This window comes from Panthera pardus, unplaced genomic scaffold, assembly GCF_024362965.1.
Source record: "Panthera pardus isolate Hobbes unplaced genomic scaffold, ASM2436296v1 HiC_scaffold_22, whole genome shotgun sequence".
Classification (NCBI taxonomy): Eukaryota; Metazoa; Chordata; class Mammalia; order Carnivora; family Felidae; genus Panthera; species Panthera pardus.
The window spans coordinates 15,922,393-15,948,392 of record NW_026526788.1 but is presented as its reverse complement, the minus strand read 5'-3'; the positions used below and the strand labels follow the sequence as shown (position 1 = coordinate 15,948,392).

Below are 26,000 nucleotides of genomic sequence, written 5' to 3'. Positions count from 1 at the left end.
CATGCAGTCTACTCTCTGTACATAAGCTCTGATCTTAACATCAGCACTGTGACTTTTGTACTACTTGATTTATTTTTGCAGACCAGAAATCTGAAGCCGAAGGAGGATAATAGGCTTGGCTAAATGGTCCCTTGGCCACACTCCCACCCACCCCAAAACAAATTGTAGAACCTTCACCTCAACTGGGACTATTGGATTCTAAGACTTTCTCTTCCACTCTGTTCCATATCCATGACCATTTATGATGATTATCCTGGAGGAAAACAAAACTAAACTAAACTAAACTAAAATTGCTTACTGTCAATGCTAATTTTAAGAATAAAGGTACCTTTTGTTTTTATCATTTAAACTTTTATTAAAATCCCTTAATAGTCATCAATTCGTTTTATGACTTTTTATTTTCCTTGAGGATAGCCCTGTACTATATAGATCTGGTCAAATCTATATATGCTTCTACATTATGAGTGACGACTTTATAATGACCTTATAATTTAATGAGTGAGACTTTATAATCCACTTCTTACTCAGCTCCCATTGGCAAGTCCTATCACTGATTTGCTTCGATAAGCTCTTGTCTGCAATAAGAGGATTTCACTTGAGTAAAATTGTATTCCACTTCAGGAACCAAAATGCCATCCTCAGAATCTGAATTCACAGATCTTTTCAGCCACACTAAACATATAGTTGACCTGGCCTCATTGTTTTCCTTAGAGACAATGGTTTGGGCATTGAAAGATCACCTTATAATGTTTGGTCAAAGATCAAGTGGAACCTACAGAGAATAAAATCTGTATACATCCTTTCTACCTGCTGGGATAATGTCATGTTCCCTGTAGGATACTGACATTTGCTATTTTCTGCAGGAAAATTAATCCTTCAAATTGACTTGAAGGGATGAACTGAAGAGTTGTGAGGTTTTGCTTTCAGAGTTTCCTTTGAAAGGAAGATGCTATTTGAAAATTATCACCATGAATGTATGGACGGGGGATGTATTTCACAAATGGACCCACCAGCAACAGTGGTATTAAACCTATTTAAATAACAACACAAAAAAACAATGGTGATTTTCCATTTTATTCTTTTCTTGGATTGGCAATCTTAATTTGTAAATTTAAATAACAAAATAAGGCCCATTGAATTAACTATTCATGTATTTATTATTCTAGTTCAGTGAACTTGCTAAAAATTCTGAGTATAAGGAGCAGTAGTCTATAATTTTTGTTCTGTTTTCTTGTAGTCTTTCATAAGCATAAAAGGACAGATAAAAACCAACGGATTTAAAAAGTAACCACATTCTGAGATAGTATTTAGTTTATTGGTGTATGTAGGTCTTATACTTATTGAATTAAATTAAATTAATATTTATTTAATCTTACCATGAATAAAGTATTACTATTAGGTATTTATAAAGACAGAGAATAAAGGACAGTCCTATCCCCAAATACCTTATAATACAATTATGAAAAAGTGATCGGCACATGGCAGGGAATACTTTTTTGATTCCCAATTTTTTTTTTCCCACGGAATCCGAGGCTATCCCTAAATAACACAAGGTTAATAAAATCATTTTTTTCAATTGCTAATTTCATTTTTTAAATAGCTTAATATATTTAGCATTAATAAAAGATGATGGGAATATTCGTGTTAACAAAAATTTACTGAGTTCTCACAGTTTTTAGCCTCTTGGGAAGGCAAGACATGTGAGACGAGGTGTCTGCCCTCAGAGTGTGCATATGGAGGCAGTAAGTGTGGACATACAGTAGTGGGTAGTTACATGTGCTTAACTTTGACAGGAAGGGTAATACGATATCCAAATAGAAGGCACAATAAAAAAGACACAGAGACATGATGAAGAATGGCATGTGTGGGAACATGTGTTACTTGGCCCATGTGAACATGTCACTAACCCACTTACAGTCTATCAGCCAATGCCCACTGTTGTCGAGATGAACTTTAAATCAAATCAGTATAGCACAGGAGTCCCTGCATGATCTGGGCTCTCTCTACCTCTCAGGTCTTAATGCCTACCATTTCCCTATTTATACCCTTCTTTTTACTAGCACAAAACTTACACTTTTCTATTTTATTGCCCTGTGAATATGCACAGTGAATATGCATTTTCCCCTGTCTGGAATGTTCTGTGGTCTTTAAACCTAAGTACATCTTGTGTCTTCAAACTCTGTCTCTGTAACTTCCCCTGAGAAGTGTCTCTGACTTATGCTGTTGGTTTTACATCTGAAACCTTTGTTCCTATAGATTCCCATATGCGCCTTCCAAACCAGTAAAACGGAACCTGCACACGTTGATCTGTAAATACAGCTTCTCCAGCACAATGTTGGTGGGAGACAGAGGAAAAAGGAAGGCAATTTCTGTTTTAAGTCTACTAGGGAAAGCAATATACACACCGTCACCTTAGAAGCAAGGTGGAAATGTAGAGTTACAAACACCCTGTAGCAGACGGTGACACATTCATTTGAAAATTACAATACAGATTCTACAGTCCACACTCCAGCAACATCATCTCATTACGACTGAGTACTAGTGCCCCATCAAAACAAACTGACTTTTTCCCCTTTTTAAATATTTCTGAAAAGTTAAAGCCCCTTAAATCTATCTTCCCAACCTCTTCTTCATTCGTATTCTATTTTGGTCTTACCAAAAAAATTCTAAGAAGTTTCATCCATAGTATAGTTAAAATTAATTGTGATGTCATATCCTAAGCCCAAGATTTGAAACAATCTATGATTTCTTGTAAGATAACATCCTTCATTACAAATTTCTTCAACCGAGAATGTCTTATACTCACACACAGAAACACCCACATTAGATAAGTAAACTATCTCCAATTTACTGCCCAAATTTGTTCTTGTAGGATGTGGGGGCAAAGGGCAAACAGATTTGGAATTTAGAAGCCTTGCCTTATAGTTTATGTGCGGTTCCTAATTAACTTTTTAACCTTGATTCAGTCACTTAATCTTTCTGATTTTCTAATCCTCTTTTGTAAAACGAGAAGAGTTAAATTAGATGGTTACTAGGGTCTTTTAAAATCGTTAAGATCACCTGTGAAAATACATCAGCTCCTGTGTTCTACTTTGACCTTCATTACCAAATGAGAAAGAGAAAGCTTTATGATTTTCATTTTTTTAGGAATGGGGATTCATCTTCATCATACCGGTTGTATTACGAAAGTGAAATTTGTATTTATTATATAACTGTTTGATATTATGCATTTAAGACTAGCTATAAAACGTTAATATAAAATGTTCACAGAAAATGTTATTATTTATCTAGTGACTATCCTGTTTTATTGTATGCTCAACTGATGCTGTTGAATAACTACTATTTATTGCAACGTTAGTGGTATCATTTTATTGGGAGCACTGTTGGTGTTTCGTGTTAGGAAGGCTAACTCCGACACAATGCTGACATCAGGGATAAAAAGGAGACAGCACAGTAGAAGGCGGTAACCCTCAGGAAGGCTGCTGCTTGTTTACATGGGTTGTAGGAAGTGCCAGGATGATGAAAGATGAAAAACGCTAGACTTTGAAACACGATCTTTCTCGAATAATTCCAAGAACCAAGTGCAGGGGTAGGGGGCAGAAACATATGTAATTAGCAATTTCAGCATTTGATTTATTGTGGAAAGGAACAGAGGAACCTAAGGAGTGAGGCTGGAGGAAGGAGAAACTTGTGTTGAATCAGGCTGTGCTCCATGGTTGCTCTGCCTTGGGGTACAGCGCTTTGTGATTGTTTGTTTTGCATTTCAAAGTTGTCTTCTCTGTAGCAGACACACCAGCCTCATTGGGTGTAGAGGTCCTGAGTGTGGTACTGTGGATATAAACAGTTTAGCCCCGCAATGGGAAGGCAGTCGAGGGGGAAGAGTAAGAAAACACACCAAGTATAATCAGCTTAGTGTAAATCATACTTTCTTCACTGGAAAGAGCCTCACATTCTGGGAGACTTCATAAAGTATTCCACACCAGTAAGCTGAAGCTGCAAAAAATGTCAAAAGCAGGAAAGGCCTAACTTCTTGAAAGAAAACTTTGAATTTGGAGTACAAGTGTGTTCTAGGTCAAAAAAAGTGTTGATCGGTGAGGGACTCTCTTACCTCCAGCGTTACTGAGGTGAGCCTCAGGTCAGTTTATAGAGGAGCCCTCAGGCTACAAGAGCTTCCGGGGCAGTGGTCTTCAAAATCAAGTGTGTGTGTGAGAATATTGTATATCCATAGAAAATGTAGACTCTTCAAAATCAGAAGATTCTAATCCAGTAAGTCCAAACCCTGACACCATCGCAACCCACTTTTGGGAGGCAACCCTGGTATCATGCCCATAGGTATTTAGCCTAAAAAGGTGAAAAAGATGCAATTAAAATGTCTGATATATTAAGGCGCCTGGGTGGCTCAGTCGGTTAGGCATCCAATTCTTGATTTTGGCTCAAGTCATGATCTCCCAGTTCATGAGACTGAGCCCCGCGTCAGACTCTGCACTGGCAGCGTGAGCCTGCTTGGGATTTATATTCTCTCTCTGTCTCTGTCTCTGTCTCTGTCTCTGTCTCTCTCTCTCCACTTGCCCTGCTCTGTCTCATTCTCTCTCTCTCAAAATAAATAAACTTAAAAAAAAAAAAACATAAAATATCTGAAATATTCAAAGAGAATTCAATAAGGTATATGCAAATTTATTTACTCCATTCCATAGAAAAAGACTCCTTATTTTGAACAGGTATCAGTAATAACGGATAAATATGCTTTCATATGTGCATACATATACATATATATATACACAACATACATACACATGCACACACACTCACAAATATATAACCTTGTTTACCTCTTATGCTAACCTTAGATGTTATCGTCATTCTCATTTTTTAGATGAAAGTGGTAAAACAGATGTAATTTGCCTAACATCCCACAGCAGTAGCTTCCAAATTCTGACTCAGGAATGTGTGTTATAAATCCCATGCTCAATGTCACTCAGCCAGCGTTATTGCCAATATGGTACAGGACGTGTGTTATAAGACTTCTTATGTGTAGACAATGTGCTGGCCAGAAAAAGGAACAGATATTTTTTTAGTTTATTTATTTATTTTGAGAGAGAGCCAGGGGTGTTGGGGGACAGAGAGAGAGGGAGAGAGAAAATCCCAAGCAGGCTTTGCGTTATTAGCCAGAGATCATGACCTGAGCTAAAATCAACAGCCAATCCCTCAACCGATTTTGAGGCACCTCAAGGAACAGATTTATAAAATGTTGAAATGACTTGATGAATAACAGACACTAAGAGAAGCCAGGATGGTGAGGGGAGCATCAGGCAGAGTCTGTGTCTCGCGGCCTCTGTGGGAGCCAGTTCACCACCTGGAGGTACTAGGTCTGCTTCAAAATGGTGGTTCCTTTGTTCCTACAGTATGGGAAGCGGGGCTCCGCAGTGCACGTTAAATTTGGTAACTTCTGGATATTTTTCTTCCTACCATGTTTTCTTTTCAATCTAGCCATGAGATTAATACCTATAAATATATAAGTAACGTTTCATTAGCCATTTTAACCTACTGTAAACATCTTAGTCTTGAAGTCCAGTTGAAAAGAAAAATCAATTAGAATTTTCTTGAAAAGAAAATCAATTAGAATTTGATTAATTTTATTGACAAATTTTTAACAATAAAGCGATAAACCCAGAGGCAAGAATGAATACAGATATTCTGATTATAAATTTTAAAAATACTAATTATAAAAGAGATTTTAACTTAAAATGAGATTATTTCAGAACAATATTTTGATAAATGTTAAGTGTGATTTTTTTTTAATTCACTGCAGCTTTTTAGAGGTGTTTAATATTCTGTAGGTATCTCATCTGTGGAGAGCATGTTCAGAAGCAATTTGGACATAGGCATATTATAAGATGATTAGCTGAAACAAGTTTTCAATGCCTATGATCTACAGTTCTCTGCAAAGCTTTTCAAAAGGTAGACTGGGGCGCCTGAATGGCTCAGTCGGTTAAGCGTCCGACTTTGGCTCAGGTCATGATCTCGCGGTCCGTGAGTTCGAGCCCTGCATCGGGCTCTGTGCTGACAGCTCAGAGCCTAGAGCCTGTTTCAGATTCTGTCTCTCCCTCTCTCTCTCTGACCCTCTCCCGTTCATACTCTGTCTCTGTCTCAAAAATAAATAAACGTTAAAAAAAATTTTTTTTAAAAGGTAAACTAAAAATAGTCTAAAAATAGGTAGACTAAAAATAGTCTAAAAATAGACTAAAAATAGGTACAATAATCTCTGAAAACCGTTTTGGTGACGATGTGTTCTAATTGAAACAACTAATATAATGAACTTTGGACTGCTTTAAGAAAATTCTAGTGCCCATATAGCAATGACAACAAATGTGTTTTTAGTAAAAAGTGGTGATTTTGTTAAAATAAGTTTAAAGTGCACAGTGTAGGTAGTGGCTGTATGTTCCTCATGGCAGAAGGCTAGCTTCGTGGTCAGACGTCAGTGGTGACATATTCTTCCAGATGGACCACTGACTCTCTCACTAACATAATTTTAGCCAGTGTCGCTTCGGTATAAACTTGGAATATCTGGCTCCTTTGGCTTTTGTTGCACAAAGAAATTGCAGAGTTTAGACATGTCAAAAAAGTTGATTATGGCAGTACTAATATTTTTGTCTTTACAGTAATAGAATATCCTCTTGTCCTTCAGAAAAAATTCCTATCAATGTTAGGCTTCAATTAAACCTAATTTCTAGCCATTCAGAATGTAGTCTTCAAAGAAGACCCAAACCCACCTTTAGTTTTGTCTGCGGCTGTTTGGCAGAACGATTACTTTATGAGCCTGACTCTTGACGTGCATTTGCATGAAGCCACTGATGTCAGCAAGAAAACTAATAAAACACAGCCCATATTTTGTTTTGTGTATTGTTTTAATCAATACTCCCTCTGCTGGTTTAATAGGAAGAGAGCCCCAAGGACAGCTCATTTTACCAGATATTTATAGAATGCTTTTTGCTATTAGAAAGACATTAAAAAGTAAAGTCAGGAGTTGAGGCTCCTGTGAATTTATTAGCTTTATTTGTATAGCTATTCCTTTTTAATTCACACTGTTAATCTACGTAGGAAAAATCGGTACCCCGGGGCATTTCTTTTTTCCAAGATAATTTCACAGAAACATGATGTGGTGGTGGTAGCTTTGATTTTTCCATCCTTCCGTTCTGAATTATTTTGTCATTTTCTCTAGAAATTCAAAGCGTCCTCTCCTGTAAGCCCAACAACGGAACGCCGAGTGCAGTCTGTCGTTCAAGGTGATGTAGACTTGTACCCATCTCGCTGTGTTCTCGTTCTCTGCAGGCACTCCATCTGCACCGTGTACATTGAAGTGCTTCCTCCAAATAATCAGAGCCCTCCCCGCTTCCCACAGTTGATGTACAGCCTTGAAATCAGTGAAGCCATGAGGATTGGTGCTGTTTTATTAAATCTCCAGGTATGCTTCTTAGTAGATGCGTCAAGTTCTATGGGGACAATCTCGAAGGCTAGTAGGTCCGTATTTGGGCGTGGAGGGAAATTCACATGGCTGCCGCCAACACTCTAGTGAAGGAAAATTCCATCTGGAAAAGAGCGTAGAGGTCATATGGACGGAGGGTCTCCTCAGCTAATCTATTCTATTGATTGCCACCGCTGAAGGACTAACACGAGCTGGCACGGATTAGCGGCAATCGTTACAAGAAAGAATGAAGGGATTGAAAACATGCACTTGAACATTTTGTACTTTGCACGCAAAGAGTCTGCAGCCGACTATTATTTTCTGTCTCGGAGTCCTGTACCCCAGCAGGATTTATTTTTGCTGCAGTGCTGTATGGAGAAAATCGCTTTGGGTTCGCTGGCAGGCGGTAGGCACTCTAATTCCAAGGCAGACAACTTCGCTCCGTGGCCAGGGGCAAACCTTGTGATTTCTGGGCCTCGTTTGTTCATTTAGATGAAGGGAGGAGGTTTAGCTGATATTCCCATTTGCAGCTCCAGATTCATGGGCGTGTGAGTTACTTGCAGGATTACTGCTTGCTTTTCACTATTTATACATTCCTGACTGAAGCACATTTGGCCGGGAAAGGCTGCCTCTTCAACTTAACCTACAGCTGCAATTCGGGCCGCCTGTGGTGTTGCTAATGGCCACTTGCTGCACAAATCCTAGCGTGACACCTCACTTCACCTGTGGATGTCTGCAGCACAGGGAACGTACCTTCTCCTGGGGTAACATGGGAATGGCCGACATGGCTGACCAGAGAGTTCAGGAAGCTGGCTTGACAGTTAGGAGAGAGTTACCGGGATGCTGGAGGGAAATCCCAGCATCTATCTGTACCACCGAATGAGGTGATATCTCCAGTATTTATTCTGTCACTTTTCCCCAGGTAACTAGAGAGAATTTGCTTTTGTCGTTCATTTACTATGAAAACATGTGGGGAATAAAATTATGTGATGGTAGACATATTAGCAACAAGGACATTTGGAGTATTTTAAGGGAATAAAAGAAAGAAGGGAACCACATAGTCTCTTTAGGAGGGAGAAAACAGCCAGTTAAATCATGAACATGAAAAAAATAGGAAAACTAAATAGGAAGACAAGTGCATTTAATGGAATGATGAAAATCTTTTCTAGATAGATAGACAGACAGATGGACAGATGGACATTTATTTGTGTAAACAAGAAGAAAAAATAAATAAATCCTAGATTTGTCAGATTCAGGCTAAGAAATTTTACATGTTTTACATTTAAATAATCCTTCAGAATGTGCCTTTGTATGATTTAACTTTCTATGAGGTAACATAATCTTACTTATGAGATGGTCTAGGTCTCATTTCAAACAAATCCCAGAAAGGTCCGGGAACAGTATTATAGAAGAATAACTCTACCTGTGAGTGAAAAATGAAAAGGAGTTGGTCTTTTTTATATCTCAAGTTTCTCTACTGCAAAAGCTGAGAAAATGCTTGAAATGACATTTCTATTCACCCTTTCTGCTTCTGGTAGGAGCAAAAAAAAAGGGTGCCAATTGCAGTGCTGTCGCTGGGGGAAGGAACGCGGGTGTCCTCATCATGGCATTTTTCATAAGCCACCAGCCATTCACTTTTGCTCATGATCAACTGAGATTGAATTTAAACTGGGGACCTAAAAGCTGAAAAGCTTCCGCCAAATTACTCTTCCAGAGACTTCTAATAACAACGCACCAGAAGTACCTCCGGCTCTGTCCTCATCTTTTTCCCACGCGGCACTGCCCACTGCCGCTGACTCACTGCTCAATTTAGAAAGACAGATTTGTGGAGAAATATATTTTTGAAGGTAACAGCAGCCTGGCTTCCGAATAATCTGTTCTGGCTGAGATCAAAGTGGTTTCTTCTGAGGAAACAATCCTTGTTTCTCCCCTTCCCCTTCCCCTTTTAAGTATTTCCTTTTATCTGTCTAAAAGCTGCTGGGGAGGCTGTGATTTTCCTTGGGTTATGAAGGCTGTCCTGACTGGCTGCCGCATCGAGGGTGTTCAGTGGAGAAAGCGACCCAGAACTCTGCTTTCCCAAATTCCTGTGCCGAGGACGGTCAGCATTAGCTGGCATTTTTTTTTTCTCCCAGAGTTGGTCAGATCTTTCACCAAAGCATGATCGTGCATCGCCCTGACTTGCCAGTGAGTCCTCTTAGAATTCCTAGATTGTGCCCTGGGATCATGGGACCATGGGAGCCCCCCGTGCACAGCTGTCCCCACTCTGTTCCGTCACGTCCGTCACTAGCCTGAAATCAGCCATGGTGGGTGCATTTATGCCACAGAAATTACGGGTGCCGCAAATCAGTACCTCTCACTGCATCCACGGCTGGTTGTTAATCCTTCCCAGCACACCACTGGATGTGGAGCTTAAATCAGTAGGATGAAGTAACTTCGTCAGCCTTCTGCATCTTTGTCCCTCTGAGATGTTGACATCCGCTCACACCATCACCATCACCCTTATGCTCGTATAACGATACTCATAGGTAACACGTATGCGGCACTTAATGAGATACGACTGAAGTTCTTCACTTACCGGTCTTTACGGAAAGCTAGGTTATATTCCACACACTCTCAGACTCAAAATTTCAACGATTTGCTACTAAGAAGGGTTATTTCTCCCACTGTGCATCCACCACGGGTCCATTCCTGCTCCATTCTCCACCATTTTCTCCCGACTTTGCAATGAAGGGGCTGCCTCTATCTAGGGCAGTGGTATTCTTCTGACAGAGTGAAAGGACAGACACAATAAACCACAATTTGGATCCTAATGCTTCTCCCAGAAGTGACGCCTGACCCTTCAGCCTGCGGCTCATCCATCACACTCAGGCACAGGCTTCTCCTGGGCCCCTCACCCCAGGGATGCATCATCCCCCGATGGGAGGCATGAGAGAACCACCTGGCTACTCTGATGTTGAGAGCTATGAGGTCTGGTTCATCGCTTGCCTTCCAAGTTATCGCAGGCAACCATTTTGCTAAATGCGTTATCTCTGCCGACCATGGTTTCCCATCCTGATAGCCCCCAGTAACAGTTTTCTCACCAGCTTCCCATCTCTTGGAACCATACTATCTGTTTTCTGGGTGCACACTCCACTTTTAAGTATCAGGCTGGGATCAGTTAGGATAACTAGGATTCTGTTGCCAGGCTCCATGTTCAGTGCCGTCAGAAGTTGACATAGACTGTGCTGTATTCAGTCTTTGCTCCACAACCCAGCTGATGAAGTGGCCTCTGTCTAGAACAATAGATCTCTTGAGGTCAGTGTTTGCTGGGGAAACAACAACGAAATAAAACCCAGTTCTTTGTTGTTACCTACACGTGCTGCACATGATACCTACCATATTTATTTTCCCCATTGGCCAAAGCAATTCACACAGTTCCTCCTGAGTTAAGAGGTCCAGAAAGTATAATCTTCATGTAGCAGATGGCCTCAAGGGTTGCATGGCAAACATTGAGGTCAGTGGAACTGAGATGTCTTACCTCCCCTAAGAAAGGGACTGCCAATACTCCCAAAATATTTACTTTGAACATTAAAATGTATAAATTGATTAACTTTCATATAAATAAAATAACAATGTTAACACACATTTGTTTCCCCATTTGATTCTTAAAAAAGCCCAAAGCAATTGGAGCTATTATCATTGTCATTTTATAAATGGGGAAACTGAGTCACAAAAATAAAAAAGATGATTTTTTTTCCATGCTCATCATGCTTAAAAGTTGTACACAAAGGACAAAACCTACACAGTCTGGTTAAACACACATGTTTACCCATACTGCTCCTGTGCCTGTACTGCTTCCTTATACTTGAAGTATCTGCAAACCCTCCGTTTTCTGTTCTTTCTCCTGCTCACGTGCTGGGAGGCAAGGTACTGCTTCCTCGCTGAGGCCACTTTCTAGCGTGGCTGGTAACCACTGTTCCACATTCAAAAGTCTCCTCCACCTGTTAAACACCTTCCCCCACCCCTGACTGCAGAACCCTGCCTGTTCCACTTCTAGACCAAGGGAAAAATTCATATTTCCTTTACACACAGCTTATTGATAAACATGCTTTTTAGAAATAGCTGACTAGTTCATATGTCACGTAGTCCATTCTTACAGATCGAAGGTTCAAAGTTAGTTGTCAGAACACCAAATCCTGCATCACGTCCATTGTTTCTAATAACAAAGACATCAATAAAAAAAAAATCACTTGGTTTGGTAGAATTAGATAAAGCAGAGTGTTTACCAAGTTCTCATCTTTCAAATTGTTGCCTCTATTATAATATTTCTCATTTATTTGATTTTATTTCTAATTTTCCATGTATGCATTGGGATACATTGTTGAAAGTCAACTACTTTAACCTGCTGAAAAACAGTTCTGTGTCCTCAGCTTTAAGTATAATGCATCATTGCATTCGGTTGTTACCCTGGCCTAGTGCGTAGGCAGATTTTGTCTTTATGATCTGGCAAATGAGGAAGTGGAAACTCAGAAATAGCAGGGTTTGGGAGCCAGAGTAGTTTTGGGGGTTTGTTTTTATCTTCCCCCCTTTGGCTCCTAAATGAGGACCCTGTCTACTACTATATCTACTAAAATAATATAGGATATTATTTTAGTTTAGGCTGTAGAAAAACTATTAAATTTCATTTTTCCTATTTTGGGGGGAGTGTTGTTTTTTTTTTATATTACATTAGTTTTGTGATTTCCAAAGGTTAATTTTATGATGCTTATGAGGGCAAAATATTTGAAAGGTTTAGGGCAAGGCAACGATTTATTACATGGCCTCACAAAGAAGCAGTTAAGGGAAATGTTAACAATTTCCACTCTGACATAGAGATTATAGATAGAATAAGATTCTAACCTGGATACAGCACGGTTACGTAAAAAAATTAGCAAAATTCCCAGATCCTACCTCAAAGAATTCCTTGTTCTTAGTAGAGTCCTCTCCAAGATGCCAAGTAAGAGAGATCCTGTATGGTTTTGGAGACCTTTACCATAGAAATAGGTGAGAATGGATGTTTTTGGTGCTCCAGTGTTTGATTTGTCCAGTGTCTCCCCGAGCCCAAGACTGAGAGGAGAAAATCCCAGAGGAAGTAGGGGAGATTGGCATCGAGTTCTTTAACTGAATGGCTGCTGGGACTTGAGTCCGTGCAACTACACAAGGGGGAAGATACTGGAAAGAGATGTCATGGTGGAGCGGGCAGTTGGCAGGAAGGCCTGGACTGCTCCCCTGAAGACTTTGCCCGTGCTGTCGGTAGGATGGACCCTGCCCGTTACCATAGACCTCAGAGTTGAGGCTGGTGAGTATAGACAAAAATGAAGGGAACCACAGCTTGTAGAGAAGAGAGACATACACACACCCGGATGTACAACAAGAGGCCACCGACTGAGCATTAGGCACAAGATTCAGCAGACGTCACAAGGCACCATCAATCCTGAGGACGCCACTTGGGATCGAGCCCTATCAGAGGGAGTCTCCTGGTGCCAGTCTCTCCCGCGCTAATTCTCAGGTGACCTCAGCACAATCCCTTTAAGAAATGTGTTTTCCCCTCCGTGTCCTCTCTATACCAGCATTAGAAGGGAGCAAGATGGATATGAGCGAGAAAATCACACACACACACACACACACACACACACACACACCCCACATCCCTAGAAACGAAATTGGTTTTAAAATAAAAAGAAGGTGTCATATTAGTAAGAGAGAGTTTTACTAAGTGACAGTTGTAGACTTTTCAGCTGAGACACAGTGGAAGAAGCCCACTGGACAGGAGAGAGGTGGAAGCGATAACACAGCAGCTCCATAGCAGCCTGGAAGAATTGAAGCCATTTACCTACTCTCCAGGAGATTCCTTATACAAAGGAGGCATAAGATAATGCAGAGTTGAACTCTTGTACTTAAAGCGGAAACACCCAGGAAGGAAAAATTTCGGAGAGTGCGTGGAGCTGTTTGGCTCTGGCCCTGCCTCACTTCCGAATACCTACGCTTGCCTGCATTGCGTATTGAGCCAAGTGAAAATGAGCATTATTCTCAGGGCTCTGACTCTGTTTCTAACATGGGTCATTCACGATGGGGCACTTAGTTTCTTTCGCACTTCTACAAATAGTCAAAATATCCAGTCATCAGCTGTAAGTTCGTGCCTGACTGCAAAGAACAAATCTTAGTTATAAACAAGTTTTGAATCAAATGATCCATTCACTTATTGCTGATGAGGTCATCCCAAAGGAAAGTTCACGTACATTTTGCAAATGTTAAGAAACACGTAAATGGGAATGGAAAAAAAGTATACTCCTCCTTGCACATGATACATTCCTTGAGAAATGAAGAATTGGGGCTGGGGGAAAGTAAGTGCTGGCAAATGTCCCTTGTCTTTGCCCATGCTATCTATTTTTGCTGGAACACCTCTATTTTATTGACATGTGGACTTATTTCTGAAAATGAGTGGTAGTGGAAACAATAATTTGCAGTGTTGATTTTTTTTTTAACACATGAAGAATGGGTATAGTAGGGCATAGGTTAAGAAACTACAGCCTGTGGGCAAAGCGACCTGTTTGTATGGCCGTAAACTGAGAATGGGTCTTAGGTTTTCAAAGGTTTGTTTATATAATATAAACAACAACAACAAAACACAAAGAACAACCCTCCAACATACAATGGTGCCCACCATTATACTTAAATAAAGTTTAAAGGCACTGCTAAAAGAGATAAGGCATAATGTCCTTATCTGTAAAGATAAGATAATACGTATCTTTATAGACCTAAGACCTAGGGCTATAAAGTTGAATAAGTGTATTGAATTTAATTATTTAATCTGCATCAGAATATCTGAGATGGGTCTCACATTAGTTAGCTAGAAATAGAAGCAACATCAGTTGTCAGGATAACTTGTGTGTATATAAATACTTAGGTCAATATATATTAGTTAAATAAAATAATGGAGACTAACTTATCCATTGGTGCATAATAGAAAGCATAATTTTAAAAGCTTGGCAAACGAGAGAGATTATTGTCTTTGGGTTAGGGAAGCTGAGGTTAAGTGAGATAGCATATAAATGGCTTAGCTCAATGCCAGAAATAAAAAAAGAAAGTGCTTAGCTCATGGTAGTTATTTTTTTTTCCTGTTCATTACCATTCTTGCTTTTCTGTTAACTCATGCTATGATATGGGGTTTTAAAGTGTGCAAGAAGGTGCCAGGCATTTGGAAGAATGAGTAGGAATAGTGGAGTGTCAAGGAACACGGGACAATGGATACATTGCCAAGAATGAATTCACCTGCTTTATGACTTTACTGGTTCTTACATGATCACTTTCAAGTTAGAGAACAAAGTGACACTTTGGAAGCCCAAGAGATAGGTGGTTAAGAGATCAGTATTAATAAAAATATCATCGGGGTTCCTAGGTGGCTCAGTCGGTTGAGCGTCCGACTTCGGCTTAGGGCATGATCTCACGGTTTGTGGGTTCGAGCCCCACATCAGGGTCTGTGCTGAAGGCTCGGAGTCTGGAGCCTGCTTCGGATTCTGTGTTTCCCTCTCTCTTTCTCTGCCCCTTCCCTGCTTGTGCTCGCGCGCCCTCTCTCTCTCTCTCTCTCTCTCTCTCTCTCTCTCTCTCTCTCAAAAACATTAAGAAAATATTTTTAATTAAAAAAATAAAAATATCATCATATCTGATTTTAATTGCTGCTATTAACCAGGAACGACGCTCAGCATTTGGAAGCTTCCCTGGCTTTTATACATCTAACTAAGTGCCGTAGAGCCCTGCTGTGGAATGGGGCTTCCAAGTCCAGCCATACAGCCTGCGAGTCAGTGCACTAACTGTGCTCCTCTCTGCCTTTCCTGGGGCCTGAAGTTCACTCCGTGCCCTCTGCTTTGCTGGATCTTGCAATCACTTCGATAGCAGTGTAGATCTGCCCACAAAGCTAATGCTTCTTTTCTTTTTGAGAGCTGCTTGATCACAGTTGATTTTATTTTCTTGTGGTTGCTTCTTGCCTCGTTACAAGACTGAAGAAAACTATTGCACACAGAATGACGACCGATACTGAGAAAACTTCAGGTAGCCTCTGCTTTAAACTTGCATCTTGAGCTGACTGGCTCCTGCGGTTTGAGCCCCCTTTCCTTTTCCTGGCTCCTCTTGCCAGAAGCTGCAATGGGACAGCGGACAGCTCAGACGCAAATCGCAGGAGGAAACAGGAAGCAGTGAGAAGCAGCCCAAGAAGTCAGACTTGGCACGTCTGGTTACCTGAGGAAAAACATACATTTTTCTAAGGAAACTGCCTAGGGAATGAGTGTAAGGAGGTCTGGGTCAGCCTGCTGCACGCAGCTCCTTTTCATCGTCATCCATTCTTCTCCTTTTTAATAGTTCCAAAAAGTTGTAGAATTTAAAGTGTGTGCCTCAAGGAATTATTAATTTTAGTCCTGAAGAAAAATGCCTACCGTCTTGATTTGATACAGAATTGATCCATTTCCAGAACAGTTTGAAAGAAATGCGAGCCATTGTATAGCATGCCCTCTGCACTAACAGGTCCTGTCGGAGGTGCTAATTCGTTTCTCTGACATCTTTCAAATGTTCGAGAAGGTTTGGGGGTTCTTTCCTCTCCTTTTCTGATGAATATTTCTTGTATAATGGGATAGTTTTTTTTTCCCCTGAAGATGATAACAGTTTATGATTCATGGATGTTTCGCCGCTGGTGCCGGTACAGCGTGTGTGAATCATAAACTCCGTGCCGCAGAATCTGTGATGTCATTTATATTATGGGGATCACTTTGGATATGTCACTTGCTCTTCTGTCATCAAAGAAGCTATTCTTTCTGCAATCCGTTTCTTGAATGTGTTACTGCAAAGATTAACACCGCAGATTATATGAGAAGATGGCTGGTTTTCCTTCAGCTTCATAATGTATGACTTGTCTATTCAGTAGGTTTCTCTGAGTTTGATAAGTGTGAGAAATGAAAGTCTCATTTGTGTTCTTTATTTTCATTTCAAGTAGGGGGAGATACATTTTCTCGTCTTTCCTTCCGCTAGATTTCAGATGGCTCTTTCATCATCAGTGGTATCTGAAATGAATAATCTCACTGTGGGTGCCTGCAGAGAAGTGGAAACACATTGAACACGGATACTGGCCATCTGCTTCCAAAGTATAATTTATACTTTGTGTTAAGAATAGATAGATAGATGGATGAATAGACAGATACATGTTAGAGTAGAGAGATGTCTCACAATGCCAAGCATCTCCTTTTTGCAAAAACGATATCTTATCTGTAGTGCTCATTTTTCTCCTTTAAAGCAGATGTTCTGATATGTCTAAGTTTCCAAGGGAAAAAAAAAAGTTCAATCCCCTTGACAGTATGGGATGTACATTATGTGAAATGATTTTTCATCTACAAGCATATAAATTTGTCAAAAATGAGAAAACACATTTTTAACTGTGTTCTTTATTCATATATATGTGTTCCTCTTCCCAAACAGTTATTTGGCCTCTGTAAATCTTCCATAGACAGCAATATGCTCACAGGCATAAAGCCAGACAAGTGTCGCAAGGGTGGGGAAAGGAGAAATCTAGGTCTGAGGCATTTAAAACAGCTAGCTCCTAAATTATTTTTTTTCATGACCTTCTTCCTCAAGAAGGAAATAAAAAATGATCCAAAAAAAATGTGAGCTGTTGCCCCAGAAGAGTCGTAAGCTATCCATGTTACCTCATACCTTGCATATCTCTTATGTACATACACACGCTATGTCACATTGAAGTGTATATTTAAGCGGAGCTAGACTTTACTTCTGCTCAGATTTACGCTCTCACAAGTAGTAGGACGTATAGGAAATGGGTGAAAATTATTTTCTTTCTCTTTCAAAGAAGACAGCCCATTTAGGAAACTTGATGTGGTAGGAGAGATAAAGCCACATTCTCAAATGCTCTTAAAAATAATTACGGGCCTAAAAATAAGTTTAATAAGGTAAAATGGTGTTTTCTGATATCACCGAGCGTGAAACGGAAGTGCTGTGGCCCACTGTGCAGAGGGACGCAGATCAGGATTTGTGGTGCAGACGCAACGCAGAGGCAGCGATGCTCTGGCAGGAGAAGAGCTTTATCGTGGCCCCCCTCCTGCCCCATGTTTTCATCAAACCCTTGGAAGAAGACTTTTACAGCCTCTGGTCACCACTCTACCCATATCTCTGCACCTGTATTCATGTATTTTGTTTTGACTTCTGAGATGAAACATTAGCACTCCTTGTGTCTATGTAAACTGTTCACCCGCATACTTGATCAGTCCTTCTGAAAGCCTCTGTAATGAAGGATGCATCTAAGTGAATTACTAGAAAAATGAAATACAAGACAAAAAATACAAGCCCATTTTTTTTTTTACTATTGGATTTGACAGATAAAAAAAATAACTGTCAAATCATGTTTTTTTTTCCTAAACTACTCTAAGTTCTACTCCAGAGGAATTACTGTAAATTTCTTACATCATGATCCATAGTAACCACAATGCAGAATTGGCACTGTGACCTTGGACCACACTTTGAATGGCACTCAGGGACTGGCTATGTAGTTTGCAAGGCCCAGTGCAAAATGAAAATGCAGCCCCTATTAAGTGTGAGTGCTGTGCACCGACCCAGAAGCTCTTTCCTAGACTCTGCCCACTCTGGCCTACTCATCAAGGACGTTGCTCCAGAATCACCCTTTTACCGCCCTGCAGCAGGAACAGTTCTGGCCCTATCTGGTAGTTTCCATGGACATGAAAGTCTACGGTGGTGCCTCCCACCGTTTGCTTGTTAGAGACAAGCAAACAACACGAAACGCCCTTGATCTCATAACCCGCTCTAGCTATTTATCTATTTCTGTGCTTTCCTTCGTTGTGGAAACTACTCAAATCCAATATCCATGCTGGCTTGAAGAAGGCCTCGGTCACTGTCTCTGCTGTTCTGTCTTGACCGCATTACAGACAGGATTTCAAACACACCAATCACTTATCCGGCTCTTTTTGTGCTTATTGCCAAATCCATTTCCCATCTTACTGCCCATCAGCAAGGTGGGGTAGAGCCGATAATCCCCTCCTTAATTAGAAACTTACTCCAGCACACTGGCGTTCCGGGGTTTTCCCCATCCTCCCCAGCCGCTCTCAACTCAGTCTGCTCTGACGTTCCTCTTCATTGCCCTGACTCTTAAAAGTTGGAATGCCCCAGTGCTCAGGCTCCTCTCCTCTTCTTACACTCGGTCCTGACATCGGTTCACCTGGTCTCATGGATTGAGCTTGTGACATGCTCATACCTGCAGTTCCTGTCTCCACCCGTGCCAGACTGTAGGGTCAGGATATTTTTGGATATGGAATAGGCGTCCCTCTTTGGTGGACTTTCCAGAGAAACAGGCTTTGAGGTGAAGAGTCAGCTCCAGATGTTCACCAAGGGATGTTTTTGAAATCAACTCCTGTGGAAAGAAGAGGAACGTAAGCAGCATTAAGTTGAAGGTGAAGTGGAACTTCAGCTGACCCCACAGAAAGCTGAAAGAGCCCATTAGAGTTAGGAGGTTGGCGGGGTGGGGTAGCCCCTCGACACACCTGTGTGCGTGACTTGGGTGCAGGCTGCCTCAGAGCCCAGCTTGGCCATGGCAAGGTGGCTCTCGTCAGATGCTCTCAAAGAGGACCGGCAGTGCAGGCTCTCAGCAGGCAACGTTTCCAACACGTCGGGAAATAATTTCTTTATATGCTTGAAGGGGAATTTGGGAGGTGTATTATAGTGTCATCACATGAACGTGATAAAAAGCATCTTATCCCGCAAGATCATGACCGGAGCCGAAGTCAGATGCTCAACTGACTGAGCCACCCAGGCGCCCCATCCTTCTGATAAAAGATCTTTCAACAAAGGTTTCTGAGTATAGTATGAAAGTGATGATTTTCATTTACTTCATGCCAGAGGTCTATTGCAGGATTCAAAGAAAAGTTTACAATTTTTAAATCTGCTCCATGAAAAGCTTTTGGTGTTTTGGTGCTTGTTTGTTTTTCTTTTTAATTGACCAGAGTTAAACCATTCTGCTCTTCCTAAAAGTTAGATTTAAAAAAAAAAAAACAGATTAATTTGAGATCTGTGTTTGAATGTGGAATAACATTTGGCTGAGCAAGTCTTTGATAGCTGCCGGTATTTTAATAGCAGTAATCAGTATTACCTTTAGTAACTTGGCAATAAACGATTCTGTGCGCGGTTTTCTAAACAAACCTCACAGTTTATTGCATGCCTCGAAGCTGCCTCTTGCTCTGCACTCTGTCAAGTATTGATGATTAAAGCTTGAGTATGCGAACGCAGTTATCTCCCTGAGATTTTGATAAATGAGACAAGAACAGAAACAGTGTTCCTGAGGTATACTCAGTAAACAGCCACTAGGTATCAGCTATGTAGGGAGAAAGACCAGGAGACCCAGCTGGGGCTGAGCAGTGCCTGTGGTCTTGCTACACTTAGCTGTCTGGAATTAGCAGATTCGGAGCAAAGTAAACATGTTTTTTAGGTAAAAAGAGATAAAGAATATTTGCTTTGGAATAGTTACTTCAGAAAATTGAGGAATTCAATTACATGTCTCTTGTTCTAGTTGTGAATACTTTTTTCTTTTACATGGATTCACGAAATCCTGTAGCAGTGTGGAAAAGAAAAGGAAGGAAAAAAGTCTTGATTTCTTTGATCCTCAGTCACGTACTCGCCTCGCTCCATACACACAAAAACAGATTTTTTTTTTCTTTAAAGAAGCTCCAGATTAAGAAAACATATGTTTCAAAGACAGACGCAGAATTATCTGGCAATAAAAATTAACTGAGCTTTGCAACAGTTGTTCCCCACTACCTACCCCCAAATGAAACAAGATAATTTTGATTTCGATAAACAAATGATTACAAAGAACAGTAAGGCTTGATTGCAACCACAGTTCTAATTTAATCAGTGCGAGTGGGGTGATGTGAATCAGAAGTCGCCTTTGTGAGTCAAGAAGAAAAACTCAAAAGATTAATGCCAAAAATAGCCAGCCGAAAAGACCCGCTGTTCACATTCCTCTTTCCTTGTTTGATTTTAGTTTTTACAATGAATATGTGTATATTAATAGGTGCAATCATATCGTGCATGCTATTTCTTCTTTATGCAGCTTTCTTTTCTATTTTCTGTTTTTGCTTCACTTCCCACTTATCTGTCCCCTTCCCTCCACCAAACCTGCCAGCCCTTCATCATGAGGGAACTCCTGTTCACCAGGTGCTGTGCATCTTCCTGGATTTTTCCTATCCTGGTCCTATATGATTGTGTAAGGCACAGAAGTGTGTGTGTGTGTGTGTGTGTGTGTGTGTGTGTGTGTGTGTGTTTATATATGAGCACAGAAAGGACGTACACACATGATATACATATAGATGTTTTCACTATTGTCATCATACACATACATTTATGGTAATTTTTCTTGGAGATGATATAAAACTTGACAACCGTTCAAAAACATTGGAAAATAAATTACCAGCACCATGTGCCATCGCCAAGTACAATTTCTAATTCTTGTGAAGAGTTTAGTCTCCTATTAACCACCACGCACCTGCAGCTATTGGAATTCGGAAATAACTTTGATACGTCACCACAGTCTTGCCCTGTGACTCCATTCAACTTTTGTGGGTTACACTTATAATATCCTTCAGAGCAAAACAACCCATCACATGGGACCTTTACCTATCATGCCTTGTTGTTCTCCTCAATCGGCAACAATACTCCGTTGATACTTTTGAAGACTACAGGTTGCTTATTTTGTACGTTTTCCCTCTATTTGGTTCGCTGGTGTTTCTCAATGATGGGTTATGTATATTTCGGCAAGAATATCCCGGAAGTGATGCTGCATTAACCTCATTGCGTCCTGTCACATTACATGTGTCCCATTTCAGGGAATATTACTGTCGACAACCTGATCTAAGTTGCATCAGCCTTCAAGTGTGTTAATGACTTACCTTGAGATTACGTGAACGTTCTTCCCTCGTTTATTTTCACTCATTTTTAACATCTTGATGTTCTTTGAATTATTGTTATGTTGCCAAGTGCTGATTTTCTAATGTCATCATCTCTTCGACATTTGTTAGTTGGCACTCTGCTAAAAGGAAAGCTATCTTATTCATCTTAGTTAATTATAATCCATTACAGTCATTATTTATTCTGAGGTTCAGATTGTCCCAGAATTAGTCTTGGCGAGCCCATTCAGGCAGGCTCTTGTGTCCTTTTAGCACGCCCCGTCGTGTTTGGAGCACCTGGCTACTTTCTAGCTCAGCAAGGTGGTCCAGATTCATCTTATACTTCCCTTATCCCAGCCCTGGGTCTAACCATTTCTTGACAAAGTTCTGGTTTCTTTAAGTGGGGATGGAATTTAGAAACCAAGTTGGGGCACCTGGGTGGCTCTGTGCTGAAGGCTCAGAGCCTGGGGTCTGCTTCAGATTCTGTGTCTCCCTCTCTCTCTCTGTCACTCATCCACTCATGCACCACCCGTCCCCTCTCTCTGTCAAAAATAAATAAACATTAAAAAAAAAAAAAAGATCTGAGGGCACAGAATGTTCTCCGCTATCAGATATCTCTGCTTGCAGTCCTCCTCAATGACCAAAGCTCGGCAATATATGGATGTTAATATATGTGTATGCACACATGTACTCAAGTACACATATGTCCACGTGCCAGTACATAGGCGTGTACAATATATACACATACGCTTATTTGCATCTGTATTAATGTTACACCTCCATATTTTTCTGCACACGTACATACATATGCATATTGCATGCAGTATTGTATGTATACATTTTTATATATTGTGAAATAGCATATATATAAAACCATTAGTTCATACCAGTAACTGTCACAATGAGAAAACTGGCCCTTATTATCTTCAGTAAATTTACTTACTGGAGGTAACCAGCCTCCTGTTTCTGACCTCCATACTGATGTCCTCTTCACCCCACTCATATTCTAATGCCACTTACATGACCTCCCCTCCTCTTCTCCTGCAGGCGTGTGCCCCACATCCTGCGTGGGCTCTGGTGGGCTGGGCAGGACGATGCAAACACCTTCCCACCCGAGTCCAAACATCAGCACCTCTCACTACCAGGTGCCACCACCTTACACTGAATGGTGGCTTCTTCATGCCACCTGCGCCGTGACATCCCACTGTAGATTGTCCAGCCCCTTCCCACGCAGACGGCATCATCACCTCCTAGCACAACACCCCCACGGCAGCCCAGGCAATGCCCTCATCATCCTGTTGGAGCTTTGCAGCCACACCACGCCACAGCTCCCTCCCACAGAAGCCCAGCTTATTTGCCCCGGGTTCTACCATTAATTCCAGGCATTGCGAGTGCCTTCCTTCACCCTGCTTGGGTTTGGATGCCCTGTGACAAGCCGCCAACACCCACCAGGCTCCTTCTGACTCCCCACATCAGTCAGTTCCAACAGTGTTTTGGAATTTTCAAATTGCAGTGTTTCTGCTGCTCTCATTAAAGTTATACCTAAGGATTTTGTTTTTTAATTTTATGAAGTGGCATCGTTTTCTTCGTATCATTTTTGATTGTTTGTCACAATATATAGAAATACTATGGATGTTTTTATATTGGTCTCATATCCTTCGTCCTTTCTGAACTCGTTTGTTATTACTCTCATAGTTTTTGAGTGGATTCTTCAGTATTTTCTTTTTTTAATGTTTTTAAGTTTATTTATTTTGAGAGAGACAGAGTGAGTGGGTGAAGGGAAGGGGGGGAGAGAGAGAGGAAGGGGGGGAGAGAGAGAGAGAGAGAGAGAGAGAGAGAGAGAGAGAGAGAGAGAGATTCATTCCAAGCAGGCTCTGTGCTGCCAGCACAGAGCCTGATGCGGGGCTTGAACCCACGAAAACATGAGATCATGGCCTGAGCCAAAACCAAGAGTCAGACACTTACCTCGTGAGTGAACCCCCCAGGTGCCCTAGGATTTTCTGTTTAAAAGGTATCATCTGCCAAATGGAGGTGATTGTACTTCCTCCCTTCCAAGATGACTTGTATGTTTTTTTTTTTTCTTGCCTAATTACCCTGGCTACAACTTTCAGTAGAATGTGGTAATGGTTTTTAGTATAAATCTTTGTTTTATTCCTGATCCTGGGGAAAACCGTTAGTCTTTCAACATCACTACAGTGCTAGTTAGGAGTTTTGTGTGATTGTCCTTTGTCAGTGTGAGGAAGTTCCCTTAAATGCCTTGTTTATTAAGCATTTCTATCACAATAGAGTATTGCATTTTGTCAAATGCTTTTTCTGATTTTTCTGAGATGATACTTTTTTTGGAAAAAATGTATCTGTTTATTACATTAATTGATTTTCTTCCGTTAAAAAGCAACTTTGCATACCTGTGACTAATCACATTTGGTCTTTGAGTATAATAATTGCTATATATTGCTGAATTTGAGTTGCTAGTATTTTGTTAAGGATTTTTACTTCCATATTTATAAGATAGACTGATCTATAGAATTCTTTTCTTGAGTTACCTCTGTCTGGTTTTGGTAAGAGGGTAATACAAGCCTCCTAAAATTAGTGAGTGTTTCCTCTTGTTTTACATTTTAAAAGAGATTGGGAAGGTGCTGTCAGTTCTTTACATATTTGGTAGAATTCACTAGTAAACCCATTTGGGCCTTTTCTTTTTCTTTCTTTCTTTTCTTTTTTTTTTTTTTTTTTTTTTTTACATTTATTTATTTTTAAGAAACAGAGAGAGATAGAGCACAAGCAGGGGAGGGGGGACAGAGAGAGACAGGGAGACACAGAATCTGAAGCAGGCTCCAGGCTCTGAGCTGTCAGCACAGAGCGCAACATGAGGCTCAAACCCATGAACCGTGAGATCATGACCTGAGCCAAAATTGGACACTCAACCGACTGAGCCACCCAGGTGCCCCTGGGCCTTTCTTTTTATGGAAGTTTTTTTTTGTTGTTTTGTTTTTAAGATTGCTAATTTAATCTTTTTTATTCATTATATGTCTATCCAGCTTTTCTTTATCATCTTGAGTCAGTTTTGGTAGTTTGTGTACTGCTAGGGATTTATTCATTTTATCTAGTTTATTTAACATGTTGGGTTACAGTTTTTCATCCCATTTTTTCTAAAATCTGCTTCATTGCTGTGAAGCCAGTAGTGATGTTTCCTCTTTTGTTTCTGATTTTAGTAATTTGAATCTCTTTTTTTTTCTTTATCTGACTAGAATTTTGTTGATTTTGTTGATCTTTTCAAAATACCAACTTTTGACTTCATTGATTTTTTTTCTAATGCTTTTCTATTTTTATTTTATTAATTTCCACTTTAATTTTTATTTTTTTTTACTTCTGCTTACTTTAGGTTTATTTTACTCATATTTTTCCATTGTCCTAAGGTGCAAATTTATTGCCTTGAGAACTTACCCCTTTTTAGACATAGATGCTTACAGCGATTAATGTTTTTCCAAGAGCTGCCTTATACTACTGCATAAGTTTTAGTGTGGATTTTTGTAATTTTTTTTTAAAATTTATTCATTTTGAAGTGTTTTCTAATTCCCTTTCTATGATCTTCTGAGTACATGTTTAATTTCCGCATGGTTGTCAAACTTTAGACTGTATGTTATTGGTTTCTAATTTTATTCCATTGTGGACACAGTAAAAACAGTAGACCATAGGCCCTGGGTTTCTGAAACATGGGGTGACAGGGGATCAGAAGGAATGATGTTGGCCTGTCCCTCCTGGGCAGATACCATAGGCGGAGACTGGAGCTGTGGGAGAGGAGTCCTGTGATCCTGCATGCACCTGCTAAGAGGGGAGCTTCTGTCATGCTGTGCTGGCTGAGACTTGGAGGGAAAAGCAACTTGTAGCTCAAATTCCACAGACTGCTCCTCTTCTAACTGAGGTTTCATAGTTTTTTTTTTAGTAAACTTTTCTCCTATTACTGTATGTTCGTAGTACAACTTCCAGAGACTTTTAACTTTTTAAATATTTTTTAGTAGTCATGGTTGTTTTCGTGGGACATCCACAGAGCTCCTCACTCAGTCATTCCTGAAGTATTTCCCTTGTGTTCTCTGTTCCTGTTAATTTTTGAATGGATGTATCATCTGCAAAAAGTATTAATAATCTTTACATGCAAGGTCTCTTTATTGGCTTAGAATAATTTGTATTGGATATTATCTGTAGTGAATTATGGATATCCCTGAATTTGTCCTTTTTAGCTCCAAGTATCAAGGACTTTTTTCCCCATCGTTTCTGTATGCTCACCCTGACCCCAGCCCATCCCTCCCCTTCCAAGAGTAATTTATTAATTAACCAAGGTCACATTTTCTGATGCATTCTGATCAAACATTCTGATACATATGTGGTTAGGGGGAATTTGTATGTTTTAGGTTTAAATTTTATGTCTTGCTGATATTGGTAACATATCATGTGTGCTACATGGTCCAGCCTTCCATGGAGTGAGTTCTATTGATGACCGAAGGATACTTTCTTTAAAAACACTTTGCAGGGGCGCCTGGGTGGCTCAGTCGGTTAAGCGGCTGACTGCGGCTCAGGTC

The 26,000-nt window shown here is 40.4% G+C and overlaps 1 protein-coding gene across 18 annotated transcripts in view; it reads left to right on the top strand.

The window, feature by feature from the left end:
- PCDH15 (protocadherin related 15) overlaps positions 1-26,000 on the top strand; it is a 1,681,879-nt gene that overhangs the window by 1,373,002 nt on the left and 282,877 nt on the right. For all 18 annotated transcript variants that reach the window (XR_008425054.1, XR_008425055.1, XR_008425056.1 and 15 more), the window contains one exon: positions 7,330-7,462. Coding sequence is in view for 15 of the 18 variants with exons in the window: in XM_053910276.1 (XP_053766251.1) it covers positions 7,330-7,462 (133 nt within the window). In the remaining 3 variants the exon portion in view is untranslated. The remainder of the gene's footprint in view (positions 1-7,329; positions 7,463-26,000) is intronic.